The following is an 18,489-nucleotide window of genomic DNA, read 5'->3' on the forward strand; positions in this document are numbered from 1 at the left end:
ATCAGGGAACGTGTGTTAGAATAAATTGAAAGGCTAATGTCCAAAACTATGCTAAGAATACACCGGAACGAAGCTTTTACGCAAAAAATGTGAACATCTTATTAGGAATGAGTAGTATTTTATTTTGTATAGCAGGCAAATCATAGTATTTGAAGCATTAGCAACGCGAAACATGGGATACAACTATTTTGACTTTCAGACAATCATTTTTGTTTCTTATCTCATAAAAGTAATATCAGAAATACACCCTTACAAATAAGCGTGCTTCATGGTCACACCAGGTTATAATAACAAACCCTGCAGGCGATGGTACACTTGCGGTCGGTATGGTTTCGACGTCATTCTGCTACTAAACATAGAGCGCATTGAGACAAAAAAGGGGTTAAAACGACATGAATAGAAGTAGTTCTTTGGAGTTTGCGGTCTTAAGATAGATGCGCAGATAGTCTAAATAGATTGGTTGTGTTGCAGTCGGAGTATGAGTTTTTGCTTGTTCGGCTATTTCCGCGCTGTAATTATGTATCCCGGCGTTTTATTTTTAGCAGAATATAACTATTTTTAGATCGTTATATTTATCAGATTAATGAGGGTCAGGATAATTGATATTCACTCTTAATTAAGCCCATGCTGTTTCAGAAATTATTACCGACCGAAAGTATCCCATCGCCTGCAGGATTTGTTATTATAACCTGACGTGACCCTGAACACGCTTATTTGTAATGGTGCTTTTTTATTTGACTTTTATGAGATAAGAAACAAAAATGATTGTCTTAGTGTTAAAATAGTTGTATCTCAGGTTTTGCATTGCTAATGCTTCAAATACTATACATTGTAGTTTACCTGCTGACACAATTACAAGATAAGTTATTCATTCTATGTTTTTAGGCGTTCAACTAACGTTTCCCCTACCAAATTATGGCTAAATCTAAAATCGTCCAATACTGAAATTTTCTATTGCAACATATATTAAAAGGACGGGTCAACTTAATGACCCTCATAAATTCTGTATTTCTTATCTGCCTTAATCTTACACTGCGTCCAGTAGTTAAATAAGTGCTAAACCAGCGTATCTTAACGCTACTATTGCACTGAGAGGAGAAATCGATAGAGACGTCGTTACCCTGATAAGCTCCAAAGTTGGCAATGTATATTTCTAATGAGATGTTTTCATTTTTTTGCATAAAAGCTTCGTTCCGGTGTATTCTTGGCATAGTTTTAGACATTAGGCTTTCAATTTATATAAGCACACATGCCCTGATACGACAGTGAGTCATGCATACGTTTGGTGAAGCAAAGTAGTTCGGATTAAACCTGTTTAACATCCAAAGAGTACGAAGCATTCATTACAACACTAGTACTATTTCTACACAGGTACTTACATAAAACATTAATAACATTAAATTTATCAATAAACTTTAAAAAGCACAATCATATTCTCATTCATAAAACAGACACGTTCCGATAATCTAAAAATAGTTTCAACTACATTAACTGACCGATATTCTAAACATAGTTTCTACATACATTAACTGTCCACATGTTTGTCCTCACCGCGGGAAAACGACCATCTGATAACCTCTGCATTTTAAAAGGTATTATTGCTAAAGTTGCTCGTAAAAATAGAATCATTTTCCTTAAAGAATTAAAACGTGTAAGTTCATAAAACTTGTCTAACGTATGCTATCTAATCAAAACACCGAAAAACCTTTAGACGCGATTGAAAAGAGCATTTATTGTCACTTCAAATACATGGGGATACGTCGACTGAATTGATAAGCTGTGCATTTTGAATGGAATTATTGCTGAAGTTGTTTGTAAAAAAAATATTTTCCCTAAACAAAACGTGTATGTTATATATATATATATATATATATATATATATATATATATATATATATATATATATATATATATATATATATATATATATATATGATGTATTGTATTTTCCTATCCTATGATATTTAATCAAAGCAACGAATGAAATGGGGCATGCCTTTGTAACACTAAATGCATGGGGATGGGTGATTACGACGATTGAAGTGACATTTACAAAAACAAAATGACACAAGACGCCATAAAGATATAGATAAGTTTGTTTCCTCGCCGAGTGTGGGCACAAGCGCTCTCGACACATTTTTCACTTTTATTTATGTGCCCTTCACCCATTCCCATAGTTCAAATAAAATTTGCAACTCTCACATATTTGCCCGCAGAAAGTCTTTCAGCGCCTCGCGCTTTGATCTAATTTCTGTAGTAGTTTTTCGTGTGGGACAGTATCGAAAGGTTTCGAAAAGTCAAGTATTCTACTTGGCACTTTTTTATCATATGATTGTAGTAGATCATCCATAGTTACTAATAGTTGGGTTTCTGTTGAAAAAAAGAGATTTAAATCCATGATTTCTATCAGTCAGAATAGAATGTTTCGCAAAACAATGCTTCAGTAAATGTCCACAGATGATACATGTATGTTCTAAAGGTTTACAGAGCACTGTAGTTAGGCTCACAGGTCTATAATTCTCTGCGAGATTTCAGTCGCCTTTTTTGAATACAGGACTTATATTTGCATTTCTCCAATCTGCTCGCACGGTTCCAGTATCCACTGAGCATTTGGAAAAAATGTTATTGGTGATGCTAGGGTCGGTATAAAACGCAGCGATTTGCGCAGGCTGCGTTATAGGTATTTGGTCTGGGCCCATGGCTTTAGCAGTATTTAAGTCCAAGAGTAACTTCAGGACACATTTTTTAGTAATTTTCAACTCAGGAATACATTGAATACATTTTTTTTCTGGAATTTTAATTTGTTTTCGTTCATAGTTTCTGATATTTTACAACTTGACACTGACTGGAACTGTTCTACCAGTAAATCAGCTTTACATTTGGAGTCTGTTATGAGATTTCCAATCTTTTTTTAGTGGAGATACACCAATATTTTGTTGCTTTTTTTATTTCACATAATTCCAAAAAGATTTGGTGATATTATTTTTAATCCCTTTCGGCATAGTATTGTTCACATAGTCCTATTCTGCTTTCCGAAATGAGCGTTTACATTCTTTCTGAAAGTTTCTGATTTTTGACCAATTTCCAGTTTTTTAGCCTGTTTGTAATATCTGGCTTTCTTTCTATTTGATTTCTTCATAGTACGAATCAGCCGGCCATGGCAAACAATGTTTCTTTTTGACAGTTTTGGATGGCACATTTTCTTCAATGTATTTCAGAATGTCAGCTTTAAATATATTCCGAAGTGTCTCAACATTCTCATGTTTGTATAGCGAGGTACTTTTATCACTTATGAGTTTACAAAATAGTTTCATATTGTCCCAGTTGGCTTTCTGGAACAAGTAGATCAGTTTCTTGGTTTAGTGTTCGTGTAAATGGGTTTGCTGTCTAGATCTATGTCTACAATGTCATTGTCGGAGATACCAGGTACACTCACTGAGCTTTTCACTAGGGATGGATTATCTAGAAGCAAATACTAAGTCTAAGATGTTCCCTTGTCGAGTAGGCTGGTCGTGTATTTGCGTTCGACTAGATTCGACTGACAAGTCAATAGGTTTCTGCTCTACTGCAGTATGGGTCTATCTTGAACATTAATATCATTAGGTTGATCAATAGACTTTGTATTTGATCTGAGTAACACCATGGCCTCGTTTGTGTATGTTATCTGCGCAAAGCAATGTTCCTCTTTGTCTGCGTTACTTGAGTTACTATTAAATTATCTGCGCTTTATATACCGCCCGGGTGAAAATCTAGTACAAATCATTGTTTACATTTTGTCACAAGGTACGTCACATCGCTTACTTATTAAAACGGAAATAAACACATACGTGATGTATGGCGAAATACCATACTGTACTTTACGATTATAATTTATTTGATCATGCTTAATTGCGAAATATGTAATAACATTATAATAAAACGTGCACTTTCGGATTCAAGCAGACTCTTCTAAACCTTTTGTCGAGTGTACTGTACCAGTAGCAAAGGATACTGTATATCATTTCGTGCAGGTATTTATCTCTTTTTTCCAAAACTTTAGTTAAAAATATTTAGTTTTATGTTTCTACTTAGGCGCCCAAGAAGTTCTCTGTTTTCACTAATTAACATGTCCAAAAAAGTGTAGGTAACTACATACTGGTAGTCTAAAATAATAGACGTGTTATACGGATTCTTCGATTTACCATATCAAAAATCTAAAAAAAATCCGTCAACGTACAGTTATTTGGACTAGAACTGTATGTAGGGACAGAATTATGGTGATTAAATTTTATCTGATTTTAATTGGAACATTGCCATTTTTGGAAATGTCTTTAAAAAAATTCTTATTCTTCTATCCATAAATTTCTCACACACATAACGGTGAAATTATGTTTTTTCGCATAAGGCAAAATAATAAAATGGTTTGGTTTAATGTTACATCCTTTTCAAAAACAGGTAGGGTAGGTAGGCCCTTTATTTATTTTGTTTTATAAGGCTTTATTTCAGAATGTAAGTGTCATCTTTTAAGAATGGTGTTAAAGTAATATTCTAAATAAAGCCTTAAAAGTTATTACATATAAAAAAAACAACAACAAAAAAGGTAGGATTGGCGCCTATTTCATTAGAACACATGTAGGGTCGGGTAATGCACCAGTCAATTGTAACCACGGCCCCCCCCAGGTCCGGGGGTATACCGGGGATAGCCGGGGAAATGGGCCGTTTTTTTGGTGAATGCGGTGCTTTTGTCTTCGCTTTAAATATAGTGGGGAATGGGCCTTACCTAGGGTCCTTGGGGTGCAGGGGCATTTGGCAGGGATTTTACCATCTGTTCGTCTCCGCAGGGCGGGGATTTTAGCCGGGGTTGGCTGGACCGAAAGTCAAAGTCCCCGCTTTTCCCCGGACCTAGGGGGGGGGGGCCGTGGTTCCAATTGACTGGTGCATAATTCGAACCAAATGTATTTTTTTTTTTAAGCCTAAGTCTTCTAATAGTCCCAGATGATAACTTAACTGATAAACTACAACAGAATACAGTATATGAAATGTTCTTTTTTAACTTTATAATCAACCTATATCTATTGTTTCAAATGTTGTCCAAGCAGGCTCGTTGGGTCAATATTCCTATAACCGGCCCAAATACTTCGAGCCTTGCGAATATTGAGCCAAACGGGAATGCTTACTGAATGTGTATTTTTCTTTCATAAAGTAATTAATTTATTTACCTATGTTATCTCCGCTAGGGAAGAGTATTTATTCAACATAGTTCCCGTACCAACATTACTGTTGGCAACATTACACATTAGATACTATGACAATGCAATGTTTTTGTTTGTTTTATGAACCCATTAATGAAAAAACTGGCTAGGAATATGGCTCTTCTTTGGTCTTTATTTTTCAACCAAGTTGAAAGCTTATTATGCAGAATACCGAAGTCATCTGCAATTTGCTTTTTAGACTATCTGCGCATGCGTGCAGGTCACCAGGTCTTAAGACCACAAAATCCAAAGAACTACTTCTTTTCATGTCGTTTTAACCCATTTTTTTTTGTCTCAATTCGCTCTATGTTTAGCAGAATGATGACGAAATCATAAAAATAGATTAGTTTAATTGTGGTCTGAGTATGAGTTCTTGCTTGTTTGGCTATTTCCGAGCTGTATTTCTGTATCCCGGCGATTTATTTTTTTAGCAGAATACAACTATTTTTAGATTGTTATATTTATCAGATTAATGTGGGTCAAAATAATGGAGGCTCTGGTAGGAAGGTAACATAATGATATTCACTCTGAGTTTAGCCCAAGATGTTCCAGAAATTATTACTGACCGCAAGTGTCCCATCGCCTGCAGGGTTTGTTATTATAAAATGGTGTGACCATGAAGCACGCTTATTTGTAATGGTGTATTTTTGATATTACTTTTATGAGATAAAAAAAAAATGATTGAAAGTCAAAATAGTTGTATCTCAGGTTTCGCCTTGCTAATGCTTCAAATACTATGATTTGCCTGCTAAACAATAACAAAATACTATTCATTCTATGATTTTTGGTGTATACTTTTCTAATAAGATGTTTTCATTTTTATAGCTTCGTTCTGGTGTATTCTTGCCATAGTTTTGGACATAAGGCTTTCAATTTATTCTAACACACATGCCCTGATACGACAGTGAGTTATGCATATGTTTGATGAAGCAAAGTAGTTCGGATTTAACCTGTAAAACATCTAAAGAGTACGAAGCATTCATAACAGCACTAGTACTATTTCTACACATATATTTACCTATTAAACACATAAATAACATTTATTTATCAATAAAACTTGAAAAAGCACAATCATGTTCCCATTCTTAGAACAGACAATTTCCGATAATAGTTTCAACTACATAAACTGACCGATTTTCTAAAATTAGTTTTTACATACATTGACTGACCACATGTTTGTCCTCACCACGGGAAAACGGCCATCATTCTGATAAGCTCTGCATTTTGATAGGAATTATTTCTAAAGTTGCTTGTAAAAATAAAATCATTTTCCTTAAACATTTAAAACGTGTATGTTCATAAAACTTGCCTTCGTATGATATCTAATCAAAGCACCGAAAAACCTTTAAAAGCGATTGAAAGGGGCATGCATTGCAACTTTAAATACATGGGGATACGTCGACTGAAGTGATAAGCTGTGCATTTTGAATGGAATTATTGCTGAAGTTGTTTGTAAAAAAATGATTTTCCCTAAACAAAACGTGTATGTTCATAAAAGGAAATGATATATATAATGTATTGTATTTTCATATCGTATGATATCTAATCAAAGCAACGAAAAACCTTTAGAAACACTTGAAAGGGGCATGCATTGTAACATTAAATACATGGGGATGGGGGAATATGATGTTTGAAGTGACATTTACATAAGCAATATGACACAAGACGCCATAAAATAGATATAGATATGTTTGTTTCCTCGCCCAGTGTGGGCACAAGCGCTCTTGGCCCTTGGCACATTTTTCACTTTTATCTATGTGCCCTTCACCCATTCCCATAGTTCAAATAAAATTTGAAACTCTCACATATTTGCCCGCAGATAGTCTTACAGTGCTTCGCGCTTTGATTAGATTTGCAGCCGCCCTTGACAGCCATTATGGCCTCAAACTTCTTGATGAAGCTTTTTACAGTAAGCTTTCTCTTTGTCCCCTTTATAGTTCCTAAGGCAGAAACCTTCGGGGTTGCCGATTTTATGTGAATGAGGCCTTGAGATTTATACATGTGATGAAATAGTTTTGACGTATTATTCTTGTGCCAATTAAAGATAGAAATAAAAATGATGGCATATTTGCTCAAACTGAGAATGATTTGAGCATAATTATGCTAACAATCAAGAAAATCTAATTGATTAGCGCCTTTTGTGAAATCGAGCCAGGCAAACAAATTGAGGTGTGAAATTCTTTCCTGGGCCCTCAAGAATGACATTGAGCCAATCAAACAAAACAAAGTGTGTAATTCTAACTAGGGACCGCTAAAATGACATTGAGTGTGGAGAAAATTGACCTTCGAGAAATGGAGCCGTCTGATAAATTTTTATAGGAACATAATTATAAATGTAGTAAATAAAAATCGGTCCTTTTAATCCAGTTCGAGCCAATGGTTATATGGAGCCAAGGGATATTGAGGCAACAAGTTTTGACTGTATATATAATTTTTTCCTCTGGACGTCCTGGTACCCAACTTTCGCAATGATAGTGCTATCTTGTTACGTGCCCTTAAGACCTAGGTATTTGCTTCAGTAACTAGTTCAATCATAGAACTCCTGCACTATTACAATGATTGTGAGGAGATCACTGAATACCACTATTTACCTTTGCCGTAACCATGTTGACCATACTCCATCAGAGTTCCAATTCAGACTCACTATTCAGGATGGGTGTGCAAGCTTATTTATACTCAAACTCGGGCAGGCGCATTCAGCGAGTGCTCCGATAAGATTGCTAATCATTTTATGTCTTTGGAGCATAATGACAGAATGTAACCCTTGAGAGATACCCTGGTTAGAGCTACCCTGGTTAGAGCTACCCCGGTTAGAGCTACCCCGGTTAGAGCTACCCCGGTTAGAGCTAGCCTGGTTAGAGCTACCCCGGTTAGAGCTACCCTGGTTAGAGCTACCCTTGTTAGAGCTACCCTGGTTAGAGCTACCCTGGTTAGAGCTACCCTTGTTAGAGCTACCCCGGTTAGAGCTACCCTTGTTAGAGCTACCCTGGTTAGAGCTAGCCTGGTTAGAGCTACCCCGGTTAGAGCTACCCCGGTTAGAGCTACCCTTGTTAGAGCTACCCTTGTTAGAGCTACCCTGGTTAGAGCTACCCTTGTTAGAGCTACCCTGGTTAGAGCTACCCTTGTTAGAGCTACCCCGGTTAGAGCTACCCTTGTTAGAGCTACCCTGGTTAGAGCTAGCCTGGTTAGAGCTACCCCGGTTAGAGCTACCCTTGTTAGAGCTACCCTTGTTAGAGCTACCCTGGTTAGAGCTACCCTTGTTAGAGCTACCCTGGTTCTTTAACGTGCACCAGTGTATTGCTCTGTCACACTGAGCCCCAATTTAACATCTCTCCTGGAAGACGATTATTAGTGTTTTTTAGTGGTGTGGCAGGGAATCCAACCTGTAACCCCTGGATTGATAGTCAAGTGTGTTATTACTACACCACAAGTCGGCCACTCTACTACTCACAGTAAAATCTTGCGTTATATATCTAAGGTCCAGCCCATTAGAACTTTTAGGGGTATCACCAAATAACTTTGGGTTTACAAATTAACTAATTTCTCTATTTCTGATTCCAAATAATTATAAGACACTAAAAATATCTTGACTATCAAAGCTAAATGCAATCTTAGTCTCAAAATCAACAACTCATCTTAACTGCCTGACCTATTCTCATAAAGATAATTTCACCAAATTGCATTCCCTATTAGTAATAAAAACAATTGACTATTCCACTAGATTTGTTTTTTTACTTAGCGTCTAGAACAATGACAATATCAATCAACAAGACGTTTGATTTAACTAAAACCCCATATAATTGCTGTTTTAAATATCATTCATATTTCAGCTATCAAATTTTAACCAAAGATTCTAAAAAAAATATCTTACTACCATCAAGTCATTCTGAAATTTCTGTGTATATATTGACTGTATTGGCGATACCAAAACAAAGGGAAGTAACAAACAAGGGGGGTTACATACAACTAAAAATTTCACCGCACCAGGAAGACAGTAGAGATAACACCATTTAGGGATATTTAAAAGAGTTGAAAAACATTGTTACAAAATTGTTTCATTCGCTTTATCATTGTTATTAATTAATGTTTTGCAACCCTTTAATGCTTTTAGTTTAATGTTTTCAAATATTGCTGCAATAAAAATGAAGTCATTTTCCCAAAAATGTAACGTATCTGTTGATAAGTATTGAACAAGAAGAATTACTTGAAGGCATGAAGTGTAGTAATATTCTTTGATAAAGAAAATTTTGACATTAAAATGCACAAGCATAACATTAATTGGAATACTAGTTATGGTACAAACTCAAAATAAATACCGTAACAAACAAATAAAGAGATTCTTAAATGTCAGGTAGTGAAGAATATCATTATAAACATGATAAGGCCAGAGTTTTTTTATCTTTAGATTTACGGGAGATTTTTCAAAAAGTTGGGTAAGGAGGAGGAAATAAAAATAAAAATAAAATGCATAAAATGTCCCGAAGGAGAAATAAATAAAAATAAAACGGATTTTTCTCCGATTTTTTTTATTTTTTAAATCTTCTTATATCATGAAGACAAAACACACCTTACTTGTGTCAGCTATTTCATAGGCTGAAAAAAGGGTGATAGATCACCATAAAGTTTCAAAAGCATAATTATAAGATCCTTTTAATGACTGAAAATATTGACCTCAACACTGTGGAGTTCAAGCGCTCATTGAAATTAATTGTATATATTTGTTCGAATGCATCTATGCATATGAGGTGCATATATTATCAACCCATGGATTTTATGAAACAGTCATGTCAGTGTAATAAAGAAGTTTAAATGGCCATTTCTAACCTTTTGCCCACAGTATAAGCATATCCTTTCCATTGTGAAGTAATCAAACATTGAACAAAGTTTCAGACACGGTATAATAAGGAGGTCAAATGTGTTTTTAACGAAATAGTACCGTGACAATTTACCGTGATGTGGATTTGATATAGAAAAAATAACCAAAAAAGTCGACGCCCTGATGGAAATTCCTCTTCACTTCAAAGTTTGACAGGGCTTACAGATACACAGACAGTCAAAATCTACATTTATGTACTTCACCAAAGAAAATTCGGGAGCATTAAGATAAATTTGACAAGTGTTATATGTTTCAAAAAACCAGGTCTAAGAACTGATTTTAGAATCAGTCCTGAAAAATATCCTTCTAATTCCAGCTATGTCCGTTGGCAATAAGCAACGGATAAGTTTGACTTCTTGCACTGACTGCCAGATATCTTATGTTCAGATTTTTGGTTTTATCGGAAACACACACTATGTTATTATTACATCATTTTCAGTACTCTATAACGATTTAAATTCTAAATCATTATTAAACTAATTAACAACTACGAATATCACGATACCTTGTGTTTTTCTCTTCAAATATGTGATCGTGAAGTAGTGTGTTCAATGCTCCCCAGAGTCAAATTCAGAAAAAATATCCATTTTGACTATGATGAACACGATATCATTTTGCAGTTTGTGTTTGTCAGAAGCTATACATTTTTGCACTGTAATCCAATTCATCCTTGTTAATATACGACGTGCGCCAACGACTTTTAATAGACGACAAAACAACCCAAGAATTTCTGTCTCCTTATTTTGACCGGAAGTTTCGCAATCATTCCACGAAACGCGAACAACATACTGAATTTATAAAAAAAAATCACAATAAACACGCTTTAAGTTCTCCATGGTTTGATTTAACTAATGAAACATAAACATCGGAACGTTTTTGTTGTAAAACATTTCTATATAGCTGCAGAAATTGCGAGAAATAAGGGGTATGACAAAAACTACTTTCACTTTTGACAGGACGTTGTTATGGTAACGGGTACCTGTTCTGTTTCCCCGCGTATTTCCGACTGGTTTACGTGGTTTGTGCAGTAAAAAGACCTATAATTAATGACAATTGGTACACCAGTTGGTTCTGGGATATGGGTTATAGAACACTAATTTTATTTTCTTCTTAACATTGGAGCAACGTTCGTCGGAAAAAATAAAAATAAAACTACGAAAATGAATTTTATTTTTATTTGGGTTTTGCAATATTTAGGTACGGCGCTCCCGTAAATCTAAAGATAAAAAAACTCTGGCCTAAGCATCTTGCTTTTTCTTGAAACATTTCACAGAGACATTCAAGGTTTAGTATTTATCCCATAACCAGGCCTTTTTATATATTACCCACAGGTTCGACTATCCAAAATGATTAGAAAAAGCCCTGATAATCCTAAGCAACCTTATAGGGTTTAAGGTGGGATACTCAAAGGGAAAAACACAATACCAGGGCCACGATATCTCCCAGTGAAAACTAACCTACATGGTTGATCCGGTACATTTGTATCACAAAGAAAATTGCATTCTTTTATTCCTGTTGCTGTCTTGGAGTGCTCCTTGTTTAGAAGTCGAATGCCCCTGTTTGATCTTGGATTACCCCGGTCTGGCACAGTGGATTTACGGTGTTGCGCCGGTGAGTTTCCCGTTCCCCCCGATGTTACCCATATTGTCCCACTATCAAAAAAGTTGAAACGTCTTAAAATGCCAAGAACAAAGAACTACCCGCCTGTTAGGAAAAGTGTGATGTAGAATACACTATATGGCACCATGAGTTCAACATCTGATGGGCCAACTGTAGCTGACAGTTTACCAACTCGGGTTTGTTGCTGGTCTTGATCATATAATTTATCTTGCTGATGGTCGATGCTCTCAGCGTATACACACCGTGAATTTATCTGACGCTAACTAACTACACCCTGTCTGATCCTAACTTCGCCAGATAATGCTGGTTCTTGCTATTCCTCCCACTATCATCCGGGACAGTCTGCCAGATTGAGCTTGATCAACAGGGTTCATCACGGATCATCCCATACTGGGGAGCCATACTGGGACAGTGAAAACTGGGCTTAAAATTACTGTATCGTAAATAATTTATGAATGGTTACTGGTAGTATTATTCCTTATGGCAATAATTGGTCATGTACAAACCGTTTTAACATAATATCACAAAGAAAGGAAACACTGCACTCCTGTGGAAGGTCTAATGTCTGGTTTCAAAGGGTAGATTCGTCCATTTTGAATTGAAATAGATCACTCAAGAATAATGTTTGTTATATAAATAGAAACATTCAAATTGACAAGGAGGACATTGTTTCGTGTGAAATTCCACGTAAACACATAAGAATTAAGATCTTCATGAAACCACTCTGTAACTTATCTTTTCTGAAGCATAACTGTTTGTCCTTATAAGTCAATGTAGCACAGCTTTTAGCTTGAATTTAACCTGCTTGCATATGGTGATACCATACATGTTGGTGCAATCAATGTTTCGTATGACATCTGATTGTTTCAAAAGAAACCAAAATGTATGTAACATATCTGTTGTTGAACACTAGAATGCCCTGTGTTGACCATAATAAACATCTTGAAATGCGTCACTGTGTGTGAACAAATTGAGTCAAACCACTAATCAATTTCCTTCACTCTTCAAAGTTAGGATTGACGTAGAATGTATACCCAAGGCAACTGACAGCGAAAAATATTTGTCATCCCTTAATGGCTTTCTCATATTGTAGTCAAATTTAAATATTATTGGTTTGTCTTATGAGGACTTGATGTCAACCTTCTGAATTCATGGGAAAAACAATGTCTTGTAGTACATTTTCATTGAGTTTAAGGGCATGAACTTGAAAATATCCATTTCACACCTCTATCTAAAGAATGAAAGTGGTATACAAATGTATATATATATGATAAATATATATTTTTTATGATATATGATAAAGCCGTTTTGAGTGGTTTGATTGTCTGCATTTGCACATATATTAAGTGCTGCAATTACAACAAAAATGTTGTGTTTGTTTGTTTACATCAATTGATGTCATTTTTTGTGGTGTTTGATACATTCCATTAGGAAAAAAGAGCTCATTAAAAGTGTCCAAATATTTAGGCTCGCTGCACTGTTAAAATAACCGTTGTTGCTTAGCAATTTTAGTGGCGAAGTTAAGTATAATTCTTTAAATTGTTCTTACGCTTCAAAATTATTGAATCGGAACTTAAAATCAGTGTCACTGTCCATAAATCATATTTTTATATCTAGAATCGTTAACTGGCATCAGTTCAGTAAACGTGTTTGCGGCAAATGTTTGCTGTTTGGTTACCCGCTTGCAGTGTCCGGCTGCATTGCAAAAGGCATACAAAACAAAACAGTATGCTTACATGTATGATTCATAAACACTATCCCTACTGAACACATTGCATGTTTTACTGTTTGTAAAATTTACACTTAAATTTGTTTTGCACAAATTCTAGAGTCATGCAGTCTGCATAATCACAAGAATAAATAACCATGGCAATGGTAAAGTGTTTTGTGTAGCAATACCTGAGTGTACCAAAGCAGGTATACACAGGTTTGATGTTGAATTTTGACTGCATGCTCAAATTCAGATTTTATTATGGCAAATATAAAAAATACAAATATTTTCAGGACCGACAAGATGGCTGGGGCGACATGGTTCGGCCAGTTCAAGGCAATAACATGGAAAACGTTATTGCTGAAACGGAGAAATATGAACACAACATTCTGGGTAGGCCGTATTTACAAGTTATGAGCATAGGTTTAGGTAAGGGTGTCGGTTGGGTTGATCAATACATATACCCATGTTTGTTGTATAATTTATATATTGATAAAGTATATACTTGTTCATTTGTTCCCTTCTTTCAAGTATGGGGAGGGGTGAACTGACTAATGTTATTTACTGAAATTTGGTAGATGGTGCACATCTACAGTCTGTCATATGTACCGTACATGTTTTGATTTGAATACTTCTTTAAAGCCAGTACCAAAAAAGGAAAAGAAAACACAAGAAAGCTTTACTGAAATAAAGTGAAGTGGTTTCTTATCAGTATTTGTTCAAGTTTTGTTTAAAGCATCAGTTATTGTAAGCACTAAATAAAAGTCTTCATCAGTTTATCAGATGTTAAAGATATTGAATGATTCATTTATTTTAGTATTAATATATTTTTGTTAAAGGAATTCTTTTCTCCGGTAATGTACGTGGCAATTTTGGCGGCAATTAAAGGAACAATAGTACAAGATCCTTTGCCACAGTTTGGCGGATTTCCGGACTACAACATCCAGAATGAAACCTTTGTCAACAGCTTTCTTGGGGAAACTGGCACCAAGCGACTTTTGGTCACCCCAGATGATTTAAATGTGCAAGCCATTATGACCGAGTTTTCAAGCATTTTCAATGCAACCTACGGTAGAAAGTTGAATATCGAATATTTTCAAACTAAAACAGACGCAGAAAATGAATTTCTCAATAACTCCACCAGCGTGCTTGCAGGAATCATATTCAATTATGGAGGAAGGGGAAATATGAGTTATGCTTTGCGTTATGCTAAGGATTCAGTGCCGTCCTCACAGTACAGTGGCCTGTTCACTCCCCAGAGTGAATGCCGAAGGAAAGATGGAGATACACAAGTGAATGACAATGGACTTCAGCATGACGGAAATTGCAAGGTCAATTATTACTGGTTCAACGGATTTGTTCAACTGCAAACAGCCATCGACGCTGCTCTGATAAAGAACAAATATGGCGTATCCTATTCAACCAATAACATCTCCGTTCAGATGCTCCCCAAGCCAGCCTTTCAGGCTGACAATTCCTGGATACTGATCATGTCATCCATGTATTTTGTCCTTGCTTATCTCCCCTTGGTCAGCTATTTCACAGTGGCGCTTGTCGCTGAGAAAGAGAAAAAAATTAAGGAAGGCATGAAGATGATGGGGCTGAAGACCTCTGTGTTCTGGTAAGGCACTTTACATAATGGTCAGAATATATTGTTGAGACATATTGTTAATGGTAGTATCGCTATTTCTGTGTGATAAAAATATCTATTTCAAAGGTAATAGTTGAATATGCAGTTGCTTATTTGATTTTGCAGCAAACTGTTCAATTTGTAATGCTGACATTAATTTTATCTAAAATTCTTGATCTGACAATATTTTGTTTTCTGCATCTTAATAAGATGGCCACTATTTAAGAAAAATTACACACCACTGACATTATAAGGACCGGCCAGACAGCCACCGAAAGTGTAAATGGACCGAGGTGTGAGCTGAGGTCCATTCACCTTCCACACTTACCAGTTTTATGACGTCAGTGGTCCATATTACCTTTTTGGTGAAGTCCGGACCGGCATAAATATGATATGGACCAGTGATATCATAAAACTGAAGATATGTTTAAATTGGAAATTATTTTTAATGCTTTATCACAGAGCTGTGTCCCTTTGCTTAGGTGAGTGTTATAGGGCTATCATGGCCCTCTTGTTTTTTTGTGGGGTATTAATCACATCCAGTGATAACTCTAGTTTTAAGATTTGGTATGCAGTATCATATGATGGACCTCTACCTTAAGTTTGTTCAAATCATGCCCCTGGGGTCAAAACTGGCCACGCCACGGTTCACAAGTTTCCTATAGACCTACCTGTACATAGGAACATCTTTGAAAATCTTCTTATCTTAAACCGCTTGGACCAGCCCATTGACAATTTGTTTGTAGCAACAAATAGTGGTCTGTTACCAAGTTTGTTCAAATTATGCCTTTGGAATCAAAACTGGCTTCGCACCAGAGGTCACAAGTTTCCAATAGACTTATATATAAAAAACTTTTATTTTTTTCTAGTCTCAAACAACAAGGCACTGGCCTTTGCTATTTGTTAATGGCCCTCTACCAAGTTTATTCAAATATCAATGCTTGGATAACTTTGACTGTGACCCTTTGACCTACTTTATTAGACGTGGCCTGGAGGCCGCGTCTATAGGGATACATGTTTGCAATTTTCAATGGGGAAGTGTATACGGATAAATTTTAGTTATGAAAAAAAGATTTGTTAATGATATTAACTCGTTTTCAACTTTATTTAAAATTTGTCGTCAATAACTGTTTTGATGCGTGTAAAACTTCCAAAACGTCATATAAAACGAATAAGCCGAATGTTTAAAATAGGAAATTAAAAAAAGTTATTCTCTGTGTTTTTGTATTGACTGGTCGCCGGTCATACGAGTTCGTTATTTTAGAAATTTGCTGTCTGTGAAAACGATTTATATACACACTGTGCTAGTAAATAAGCATGTGAGAATTTATGGGCATATTGTGAATAATAGTTTAAATTATGCATTTGATAACAAATATAAGTGCCTTAACACGACATTAATTGACTATTTTAAATTAAAGTGATATTAAATGGAAGTACAAAGCTTAATTCACACGATTTTACTAACAAATATAAGTCCAATAATGAAATTAACACAATTTAAATTTAACTGATATAAAATGAAAGTTCAAAGCGTAATTCACACGATTCAAAATAAACATTAATGAATAAAAGTAGGCCGAAAAGGATCAGGCCGAAATGATATCTCGGCCGAATCGACCCGACATCAATAATTTTATCAGTGATAATGCAAGGTACCAGTCTAAATAATTCACCGTCATAGTTCGGCTATGTCCATGTTTATTCGGAATGTTAACAATTGTTTACTCTTGAATGTGTTTCTGACAATATGACGCATGTCATGCCCGCTTTTTTCAATCACTTATATACAATGTGTATTAAGTGTTAAAACTTATGCATGTTTATCCTTATTCGAATTATGGTGAAAACATATATTCACACTTAAACCTATTCTGCCGCATCTTTGATGTCTTGCTTCGAAATTCGTCTTGTTATTTTTGAAACCACCGCAATTAAATTTGGACCATGTGTACAGTTTTGCAAACAAATATCAATATTGACCTTGGCAAGTGATCTCTTGACCTACTTTTTTTATATTCAAAGTTACAGTAATGAATTTTGTATGATGTGTTCAATTTTGAAAACAAATATCAAGCTTAGATATTTGATGTGTAGCATTGTCTAATAATCTTCTCCCAAGATTGTTGCCTTGGTTCAAAATTGGCCCTGCCTGGAGGGCCTCCTGTGTTACATTGAGATAAAAAAGGAAAAAATAGAATGTTCTTGTTTGAAACTTTAGGGAGTAGAGCCAAGACATTTGGTGTGTAACATTGTCTATAGTGGTAACAAAGGTTTAACACTCATGTGAGCTATTTAGGGCCATCATGGCCCTCTTGTATATTATAAAAACAATTTATGAAATATTAATTGGTCAGAGGAAACAACACTTGATCATGAAATGGTGCTATAAAGTGTCTAATTGTCTATTCAATCAGTTTATACATATCATTTCATAATTTTATATTGTCCTGCACACAGTGCTAAACAGTACATGCTTTCTTTAAACTAAACTCATAATAATTTATTTTTGGTTTGAAAAGTTAACAGTTGATCTACATCTACTAATGTTCAACCATGGTCGCAAGAAATAAAAAATAAAATGTAAATTTATATGTTACACAAATAGTCATTGTCATTCAACCAAAGTGGTAGTCTTATGAATTATTTCCTTTGTGATGGGATTTTTAGGATATCAGCGTTTTTCATGTTCATGGTAACGACAGTGATTGTCACCATTATCCCGATGGCAGCTTCTGTCCTTATATAATGTATATATAATGTTCATGTATATTTTTTAGTATATCTGCATGTTCTCTGTCCATAGTTTCCTTTTATAGTATATATAGTAACAACAGTTGTTGTCATAGTGATTGTAACCATTATCACGGTGGCGGCTAGTTTTAATATAACATAGTATTCATATAATGTTTATGCATGTTTTTTTAGGATATCAGCGTTTTCTGTGTTCATGGTTACGACAGTGGTTGTCACGGTGATTGTGACCATTATCGCAGTGGCGGCAAGTTTCCTCCCCAACAGCAACTATGGGTTGTTCTTCATCTTCCTCATCATATATGGCATTTCCATGATATCCCTCGCTTGTATGCTGGCACCATTCTTCAATAAAGCCATGGTAAGATTTTTTTACATAACTTGATAATAAGAACAGAAGCAGAAGCTTAAAGTGACTGTGACACTCTTATTTAAAATCAATACATACACATGTTTGACAAACATAAATTTTGAGTGAAAAGCCTTTTACTACTTACAAAATAATGCATTTATGGAAAATATTGATTACTGATAAATAAATTGTAGCTGTGTATTGAATAGGTGAAAACACAAAAACATTAAATGATTGGTGAATATCGTCTAATTAAATAGAAATATCATGTTATCGGCATATATCTTACAGTTTAAACTCGTTATCCTTCATGAA

The 18,489-nt window shown here is 35.2% G+C and overlaps 1 protein-coding gene across 2 annotated transcripts in view; it reads left to right on the forward strand.

Annotated features, from left to right (window-relative positions):
* The first annotated feature begins 3,778 nt into the window (after positions 1-3,778).
* The window catches only part of LOC128242916 (cholesterol transporter ABCA5-like), a 73,531-nt gene continuing 58,820 nt past the window's right edge, over positions 3,779-18,489 (forward strand). For both annotated transcript variants that reach the window (XM_052960348.1, XM_052960349.1), the window contains exons 1-4: positions 3,779-4,010; positions 13,732-13,831; positions 14,278-15,059; positions 17,997-18,183. In XM_052960348.1, coding sequence (XP_052816308.1) covers positions 13,742-13,831; positions 14,278-15,059; positions 17,997-18,183 — 1,059 coding nt within the window. In that variant the 5' untranslated portion in view covers positions 3,779-4,010; positions 13,732-13,741. The remainder of the gene's footprint in view (positions 4,011-13,731; positions 13,832-14,277; positions 15,060-17,996; positions 18,184-18,489) is intronic.

This window comes from Mya arenaria, chromosome 8, assembly GCF_026914265.1.
Source record: "Mya arenaria isolate MELC-2E11 chromosome 8, ASM2691426v1".
NCBI classification, from domain to species: domain Eukaryota; kingdom Metazoa; phylum Mollusca; class Bivalvia; order Myida; family Myidae; genus Mya; species Mya arenaria.